Here is a 10,013-nt window from a genome sequence, read left to right as displayed (position 1 = left end):
TGATATAATTTGAAATCCCAAAATCTAACTTTTCTTTTTTATTCTCTTAATTATCTTTCTAAATATCGCTTTTGATAATGATAAATAGAGTCCATGTTAGGATGGGTTTGTTTTAATGAAATCCGGAAAAAATAAATAGGTTTTTTAAATTAAAATCTAGAAAATCTTGTAATTTAATAGGATTTTGATTTGAAACTTGAAGAGAAAATCAAGAAAGAAGAATTAGAATAGAAAAAAAATTGATAAAAAGATAAAGGGAAAAAGAAAATGAATCTGAGAAGAAACTTGTGTTGTTTTTTAGATAAAGGGAATAGAAAAATATCCACATATTTTGAGTTTTGTAAATTTCATTAAAAACAAAATAACATATCATCAATTTTTAAAGCATAAGGATCAAAATTGTTTAAAATCAATAAATAAATTTGAAAACCAAATAAATAAATAAATAATTATTTTTTTGTAATTAATATGAAATAGAAAGATTAAAAATGTAATTAAACCTAAATATTATCATTAATATTATTATTATTTTGTGCTAATTTAAAATGTCTTTTTTAAAGAAAAGATGTGAAAAGATTATAGAAACGCCAATTAAGAAGAATGAAAATACAACAGTAGAAGTGTGAATTTGAAGGTTGATTCCATTTTTCAAAGACGTTTTGATACATCAATAAAATTATTTGAAGTCTCCAAAATTCACGTGTGATGAAATTTTATTATTATTTTTTTTTAAAAATTGCATTAATTATATTTTTTTATTTATTGACCTTAACAAGAATAGTTAATTCATATAAATATTAACATTTTAATTTTTTATCAGTCTTTTAAATAAACCGGATCTCTTTTACGTGTAAATTTACAGAATAATTTTTAAGAGTGAGAAAATTTATAATAAGCTACAGAACTCTCTTATGAGCGAGATTTAACACTATTGCTTGAAAATTAAGTTTTAGACTTTTATTGTTTCATCCATGTGATTTTGAATTAATTAATGACTGCAAATTAATCAAGTCTATAATCAATTAAAAACACAAACAGGAAATATACTAAGAAAAACATTATTTTATGGAATATAATTAATTTCATTTATTGACCATAATTTGAATAATCAATGCATATCAAATATTATAATTATAATGTTGTCAAGTTGACAAACGAAAGCTATAAAACTAAACCTAAAATCAATTAGGAAAACATACAAAATAAAATAAAAGAAGAAATAATAATAAGAAAAGAAAAACATAAAAATGAGTCACTACTCTTTTTTCTTGTTGGTGCTTCTTCTTGCATATGTTTCTTCCTCCAATTCAATTTTAAATAAAGTTGTTGAAGTAGATATTATTTGCAAAGAATCCTCCGACTCATTATATTGTACGAATATTCTCAACTCAAAACCTGGAGGTGCGAAAGGTGTAAGTCTTATTGATCTCACAGATTACATAATGGATTCTCTTATTGCAAATTCAACCAACACTAATAGATTAATAACAAAATTGATTTATCAAATTGATAATATTACTGAAATAAACTATTATCTTCAATGTAAATCAAATTTTGTCAGTGCTTATGGTGTCCCTGTTAAGCTTATACATGCATCAATGGATTTGACGAACATGCAGTATCCATCCATGGTAAAAAACATAGACGATGTTATGGAATACATTCTTCAATGTATTGATAGTCTTCATCAACATAAAACCAGTGCTTTACTCGCAAGAGTTGTTGATGATTATCGACAGAGTGTACAAGTGCTTCAAATTATGGCAAAATATTTAATTCATGGATAATAATTTTGTACCTTCAGAATAAATTATAAATTCTTATTTTTGTCGAAAGCCAAGAGATTTACATTGTAAGATGGTCATTAGTATCACATATTATATAATTAATAATAACTTTTGTCTTCCATAATATTTTATTAAATGAAAATAATGAAATTGAATTTTGATCTTGCATCCTATTATCCAAAAAAATCCTCAGTTATCATAGATTCATTTTTGGATGCACTAGTGTTTTAGGATATGCATATTTGTAAAGTGTTATGTTGTGTGTGTTTTTTTTTAAATTTAGTATGGGTGTATCTGAATTGACGGATATAATAGATCAATGAAGCAACAAATACGAAAATATCAACAATGTTCATATTTAAGAAAATAATTGGAAAATTGAAAAACAATTAAAATAAAATTATAATATCAGAAAATACAACTAAAAATCAAATAAAATCAAATCAAGAGTCTACAAATTATTATTTTTTGAGTTTTTTGAAAATATGAAAATATAAAATTAACCAAGGGTGTGAGTCATACCATAAGGGGTGAAAAAAGAAATTGCCATCAGTTTTGATCATGTGTCTTTCTTATTTTTCATGTTCGGCTTTTCAGTTCAATATGTTTTCATGAACACTGAACTAAGTTTAAATCCTTCATGCACATACATTAAACACGGTCAGAGATGCATCTCCGAACACACTGTTGCCTCACTTTTTTAAAATTTAATTCGGAGATGCATTTTCATATTTATTTTAGGGTTTATTCACAGATGCATCTCTGAATAACCCTTAATTTCAAATCCATGAGAAATACTAAGATGCAACTCTGAACGTGTTTAATGTACATATATCGCGCCACCCCCCCCCCCCCCCCCCCCCTCTTCTTCATCTTTATTTTCTAAAACTTTTTCAATCTCAACTTCATTAGAGCTCGTAGAAACATACTTCCAGTTTATTTTTAACCTTCTTCAAGGATAAGCACTACCTCTACTTTAAGCATTTCAATCCCAACTCAACTTATTCATCCTTAACACTTTTTTGATTAAGTTTCTCATTTAACTTATTTTTATTTTTATTTAATATATATTAGTTTAAATAACTTGTTATAAATGCCCCAGGTAGTAGTGAAAATCATAATAAATAGTTGTTAGAGACATGTACTATGATTTGATTGCATTTTGGGTTATTAGGGAAAGACTGGTATCAGTTTCTACCATTGATGAAGAAACACGTTTTTTCAGAGATGCATCTTTGAATTTGAGGTTTACTGGTTTTTAGAGATGCATATCCGAAACTTTCCTGGATGCTAACTAGTGTCTTTTTCTCGTATTGTTTCAGGAAAAATGGCTGCAAACAACGACGGAAGACTGAGACTCGGCCGTAAGATCCAACATGTGTCTATTTGACGTTAGATGGCTAGGTTTCAGAATGAGCATGCGAGAGTTAGGAGAGGAACCGTCCCTATACCTTATGAGGGGGGAAACATCGACTTCTATGAGCCTTCTATCATAAGGGTCCTCAACCTAGAGGCACATCCTCCTTAATCATATAGACCGGGAGGAAGCCCTTGTTACTTCACATGATGGCGTTCCTCCACTTCCAGATCCTTTTCAAGGAGAACCTTTTGACACCTCCTTACATATATAGTATAAAGATCATTTTGTTGGGCATGTTTGGGCCGGAGAGCTATTTTGTTAACGATTATTATTTATATGCTTTAAAAACTTGCCTTGCGACTGATATATATATATATATATATATATATATATATATATATATATATATATATATATATATATATATATATATATATATATATATATATATATATATATATATATATATATATATATATTGAAGCCTATTAACCACAACATAAAAATTCTGAAGCTTTATCAGCCCAAGGATCATTGGTTCCAGAGTGTCCTCCAATAATTCGATCTTGCAGGCTTATGTTGCTCCGGATACAAGATCGTTAGCCACGATATACAAGGGTTTTTGCTGAGAGATGGCATAAGGAAATGTCATATTTCTACTTCCCCATTGGCGAGATGACAATCACATTGGATTATGTTACTTCCCTTCTACACCTTCCCAGTAGGGGAAGGTTACTTGATCATTCCAGGATCAAACTAATGAAGCCCAAGAGATGATGGTCATTTATTTGGGAGCTGACCCAATGGATGCCTTGATTTATGTGAGAGCACCAGAGGTGCACATGGAAAATTTTCTTTCTTGGAGAAGATTTATGAAGAAAACTTGGAGTTTCCCGAGAATGTCGACGACGATGGTTTACAGGTTACTTACCATAGAGAGTGTGCTTTGAGGTGTTTCTTCCTATTGGCACCTCCATTTTATGGACAAAAGTGCAACCTATGTCGATGTGGAATACCTTAAGTATTTCATCGACTTGTCAGCCAATTTACAAGTGGAGCTAGGAGCTCCTCTTTGGTATACCTGTTCTCCAAGCTGAGCGAATGTCATCTTTGGACGACAAAGAAAATGATAGGCTCTTGCACCATGCTGAGAGTAATTTCCATAGCCACTATTAATATTAAAACCATTTTTTTACACTTGTTACTAATATTTTTTTTCTTATTCATGTTCAGGGATGTATCCTATCCCATTTTCACCGCATACACGGGTTTGATCGTGTGCTAGAGTATTGAGGATTGGCCACATGCCTGCCTATATTTCCCACTAAGAGGGAATGATCATGTGCAGCCGTTCCGTGTGTATATTGATCGAGCTCAACACGATGTCATTGAATGGACACCATAAAATACTCACCAGGACACTGTTATGTTCGAGCCCATTTCATTTTACTCTGGATGGCAGCATGTGGGACGAATTTGATGTGCAGGTATCTGACAGAGTGATTCATGAGTTACTTTGGATGTGTGCATATCATTTTAAGATCCCCTTTTGTGCCTGCTCCTAACAACATCATCCACAAACACCTTGATGACATACTGGCGGACTACAAGAGCCATCTGGTACTAGAGGAATATCAGAGTATGTCATCCATAATTCAATGGTCTTATGTGGACGGTTATATGACTTGGTTCTATAATGTCTTGCACCAAGTCATGACATCGAACACTCCTGGACATCCACCTATGCCTACTAATGAGGAGATCCGGATGAATGGGCAGGCTAGGGATGGACATGTCATTGCGTTATTAATATGTCAGAATATCTTGTGGATTACGTATGAGGACATAGAGTTTGAGTTGTTTGAGAGAGATGGTAATGATGTGGTTTTCCTAGCACGATCCATTATTACCAATGCACATAATGCCTTGGGTTACCGGTAACAAAGGAGGAGTCTGGGTTTAAGATTAGGCATACACAATAGGTTATTCTTTTATTTGTATTTTGGGATGTTTTAGTATTGTTTCCATACTTTGAGAATAATGTTTGTAATATGATTGAATATTTTTTAATTAATGCATTACCTTGTTTTACGATATTCATGTTTATTAATGTTTGAATTAAATAATGAAAATGTTATTCTAATTAAAATGATTTTGAATTCATAAAAAATGAAAACTTAGAACAACGCTTATGCCAAGAAACATGCAAAGAATATTTCACATATGCATCTTCAATTCACTCCAGAAATATTCGCAGATGCATCTCCAGACTAAATTTTGGCAAAAATGGGAGTTGGTGTGTTTAAATATGTATCTCCTAAAAGACATGAGGGCATTTCTGGGTTTTCAGATATGCTACCCACGTCATAAAGGTGGGAAAATAAATTTCCTAATGATCTACCTCGGTCATCTTTTCGGTTCAATATTGAGGAACTGGGCCCTGTAGATATATTCCAGAACCCAACTTTTGTAGGAGTTGAAGATAGAAATTTAGTGAATTTTTCGAGCTAGGTGGGATTCTTGGCATATTTTGTTGATTCTTTTTTTACATCCACCTAGGCCAGTTATTTCCACTCCCTTGGTGAAGAACTTTTTTCGGCGATTTAGAGAATCTTTTTTTACACCAGCTATTAATTCTCGGAAATCTTGTGGTGATTTGGTATCTTTATCTTCCAGGAAAATGGTTTCAAAAGTTTTGATAAATCCCATTTATCTCTTAACATTTGCGGATAGAAATCTTCCTAAATTTCCAGAGAGATTAGGAGTTGATTATGTTTCTTCTCTATCAGATTCTACTTATGTAGATCCTTTGACACCTGTGCCGCCAAAATTTGAAAGCTAGTAATTTTGAAGGAGCCTCCAATATATTTTCCCATCTAAAAAACCGACGTGATTTCTATTTTAAATATATTTTCAAAATATTTCGTTTTGGTGTTTTTTTATAGATTTTTATTTTTAATTAAAACATACACATCAGTTTTTTTTGGAAACCTGTCTGATTTTTCTTTTGCATGAAATACTTCAGAGATCTAGACTCTAACCTTTCATTACCTATCAACGCTTTAACTTCATATCGACATTCTCTTTGCAAAAACCTTAAGTGGTTTTCATTGTAACTCTCATTAAAACTCTTCCAACAATTGACATTCATCAATACTCGAACATAAAAAATTATCATGTGTGCGGTACGCTCAGTCTTCTATTTAACGCATGTTCTTCTTCCAACAATAGGTTTATATCATTGAAGTAACTTTAGTTTTTCTTGATTTTTTTTTCATTTTTATCACTGAAATGACTTTAGTTTCTCTTGGTCATTTATTTTTTTTCCATTTTTATGTGAAAATATGTAAATTTTGTATTCTGTGTTGATGAGAACAATTTAAGTTTGTACATTTGTTGATGAAAACAATATAAATCTTGTATTATGTATTGCTGAGAATAATGTAAATTTGTACATTTGATTTTGAAAATAATGTAAATCTTGTATTATGTGTTGATAAGAATATGGTTAATTTCTACAATTAAAATGATCTGATTCTGGTTCTGTCAATATTTTGCTTGTGTAAAAAGTGATACAGGTCAGTCAAAATGAGATTTAAAACAAATTATATATGACAATAGATAAGATTTAACTCTCCAGTCATTAACTAAAATCGACGTACCAACATAATTTATTATCTCGGATATTGTAGTAGTGCAATATTAAATTGAAAATTGAAAAACAAAACTAAAAAATAAAGTTGAAGGAAGTTAAGATTCTCTTTAATATTTAATTTTTTTTTCTAATCTTAGGATTCATAAAATAAATTCATTTTTGAACATATAACTATTTTTAGTATTTTTGAAAATGAATTACTTACTGTGATAAATTTCATCAAATTTATGTGAATGCCACGTCTTATATGATGATTAGAACTCAATTGTACTTATGCTTTGTTTGATTCTTTGCATTGAGGGTCTCAAACTTCTAGTTGTGAACTTGATAAGGCACAGGTGGATTGTTAGATGCCCAAAAGTGCTTATTTGAGCTATCATATGTGGGCATCTTTCACTCTTTTTCCTTGCTAAAATTGTCAAAACCACATTTGTTTTACATGGAATGCATTACATTGATAAACAAGTTTGGTGCCTTTGATTTGTGTGTTATTGTGCAGGAAAGACATGAACTAATTGAAAATGAAGACACAAGAAAATTGGCAAAGGAACCAAAGAATACAAGCATTTCATCAGCCTGTTCGCTAGGCGAGGCTGTGGCGAAGCATTGGTTCGCTAGGCGAGTTCCTGGCGAAAAGCTCCAGTAAATTGTCAAATTAATTCGCCAGGCGAGCTGAAGGCGAAGGTGGTAGCGAGTTCGTTCTGTTTTGGTGAAAAACGCAGCCAGCACTCACTCGCTAGGCGAAGCTCTAGCGAATCCCCAGCGAGCATTCCAGTAGCAAAACCTCTCAACCTCGCTGGGGCGAAGGTTGAAGCGTGTCCTTCGCTAGGCGAACATGACAGTTCAGCAGGCCCTGTTTTCTCTGGGCGCAGGGGCCTTATGTGCCCATTTTAGACCCTCGCTAGGCGAGCCATTCTGCTCGCCTAGCGAACATGACAGCCCAGCAGTGGTCTATAAGTAGCAGGTGCCACTTTTGAGCACCATACCTTAGTTTTACCTCATTTTTCCACTTTTGTACTTTCTTCTAGATATTTTTGCAGCATTGTTCTTGGGAGCTTTTATGCCCTAATTTTCATTTCTCTTCATCTTAGAACCATCTTCTACAAAAAGAAGGTGGATTCCCATCCAACTTCGATTATCCGACTTGGATGTTGATCAACCTTCTTTCCTTACTTGCCGACCAAGCTACCATGAAAATGAGTAGCTAAGTCATCCATTTGTCAAGGTTAGATGTAGGTGATTACTAGCTTTGTGTGTAAATGTAAGGATCCTCATATGTAAACTCTTTAATGGTGAATATATGATGAAAACTTTGTTTCTATTTAAAACTCTTTGTGTTGGTTTATGATCGAGAGATGTTTACCGACTCTTGACCTAGGTTTTCATCCAAACTTGTTTGTTAGCTAGAGATAGTAATGAATGATTTTGTTCACCATAAGGTTGAACCAAAAAGTTGTCATTTTGATAGATTGTGTTCGAGAGAAACAATGGATCAAAATGGCAAAACTCACAATGTGTGTTCGAGAGAAACATATTGAGAGGACTTTGTGAAATTATTTATCATCTAAAGGAGTTTATAAGATTGTTGACCAAGCAAATACATGCAAAGTGATCATTGAAACCTAACTTTGACAATATTTCTCATTTAATCAAACCATAACTTTTACCGCAATTTATTACTTTTTATGCAAGATAACTTGATTAAAACCAAAACCCTATTGTTACATTTAGCTAAGATTAATACAACCATCGAACGGCGGTGATATCTTACAATCCCTGTGGATACGATAACAAAAACCCGACACGAAATATACTTTCAACAAAATGGCGCCGTTGCCGGGGATTGTAAATTGATATTGCGAGCATCGCAATGGTTGTTTAAGTTTTAGCTTGTGAATTTTTGACTTGTGCTTGTAATTTGTTTGGTTTAGTGTGCAGCTTACGTTTTATGCGAGGGCAAATCCCTGTGGACGAACTTCTTTTTGATCCTGAGATCGAGAGAACCGCAAGGAGGCTCAATAGCAAAACGAGACGTAGGAGGCAACAGGCTAGACAACGCCAAGAGCAAGGAGAAAGTTCTTCAACCACAAATCCACCACCATTCATACCAAACATGGAGCCACAACCACCACCACCTATTTCTACTCCATGTATCAATAGTCCAAGGAACACCGCTCAGTTTGCCAACCACACAGGAAGGCAAGCTGAGATGAAGACGGGAACTCTGAATTTATTATATGGGAGTCCATTCACCGGAATGGACCATGAAGACCCATTTTCTTTTCTCACAAAATTTTATGAGATAGCATTGGCTGCCGGAGTGGATCAGGCTCAGGAGCTTCCGTTGTTCAGACGTTTATTTCCCCACGCTTTGCTCGGTAAAGCAAAGGATTGGTACCTCGATCAAACACCAGCCGTAATGACAGACTGGAACGTGTTAGAAGAGAAATTCATTGAAAGATTTTTCTCCCATAACCGATTCATGGAATCAAAGACGGCCATCTCGGTGTTTTCTCAAGGAACCAGTGAATCTTTAAATGAAGCGTGGGAGAGATTCAAGTCCATGCTTAGGAAATGTAAAGGGCATGGATTTGACGAATTGACTCAAATCCATATCTTCAGAAATGGACTTCAACCAAACTGCAAGACGTTGTTGGATGCCACCTCGGGTGGCTCGTTGATGTCAAAAAGTGCCGAAGAAGCCACAAACATTATCAATCGTATGGCTCTAAATGATCTTCAGAGTCAAAGTCGTGGAAATTCTTTGAAGAAGGCGGGAGTGCTTGAGTTAGGGACGAATGATGCCATCCTTGCCCAAAACAAGCTCATCTCACAACAAGTGGAACTCTTAACGCAACAAATCAAAGAGTTAAGAGAACCGTCAAAAGCTAAACAAATAGCTTGTTGTGAACTTTGTAAAGGTGAACATGACACCGGATTTTGTCCACCTCCCGGTTTTGACGAAGTAAACTACATGGCCAATCAACGGGACTATCAACCGAGACAACAACAACCTTATCAACCGCACCCTCAACAACAACAACAACAACAACAACAATTCCAAGGGAACCAAGGGTTCCAACCTAGAAGCAACTATTATCATAACCAAGGTTATGGAGGTGGTTCTTCTAGCCGTCAAAACCCTCCCCAAAATCCGTATCAATCTCAACAACCGCCGGTCGTCAATTCTAAATTGGAAGAGACATTGACG

The 10,013-nt window shown here is 33.8% G+C and overlaps 1 protein-coding gene across 1 annotated transcript; it reads left to right on the top strand.

The window, feature by feature from the left end:
- The first annotated feature begins 1,247 nt into the window (after positions 1–1,247).
- On the top strand, positions 1,248–1,787 carry LOC127112990 (uncharacterized). The gene has a single exon (XM_051046421.1). It carries the CDS (start codon positions 1,248–1,250, stop codon positions 1,785–1,787), a length of 540 nt encoding a protein of 179 aa, XP_050902378.1.
- The last annotated feature ends 8,226 nt before the right edge of the window (positions 1,788–10,013 follow it).

Source organism: Lathyrus oleraceus, unplaced genomic scaffold (genome assembly GCF_024323335.1).
Source record: "Lathyrus oleraceus cultivar Zhongwan6 unplaced genomic scaffold, CAAS_Psat_ZW6_1.0 chrUn0229, whole genome shotgun sequence".
Lineage (NCBI taxonomy): Eukaryota > Viridiplantae > Streptophyta > Magnoliopsida > Fabales > Fabaceae > Lathyrus > Lathyrus oleraceus.
The sequence above is the reverse complement of the archived record's forward strand: the minus strand, read 5'-3'. Positions and strand labels throughout refer to the sequence as shown.

What these genes read in the sequence shown, in the direction of transcription:
- LOC127112990 (XM_051046421.1), top strand. Translation starts at nt 1,248, where the DNA reads ATGAGTCACTACTCTTTTTTCTTGTTGGTGCTTCTTCTTGCATATGTT.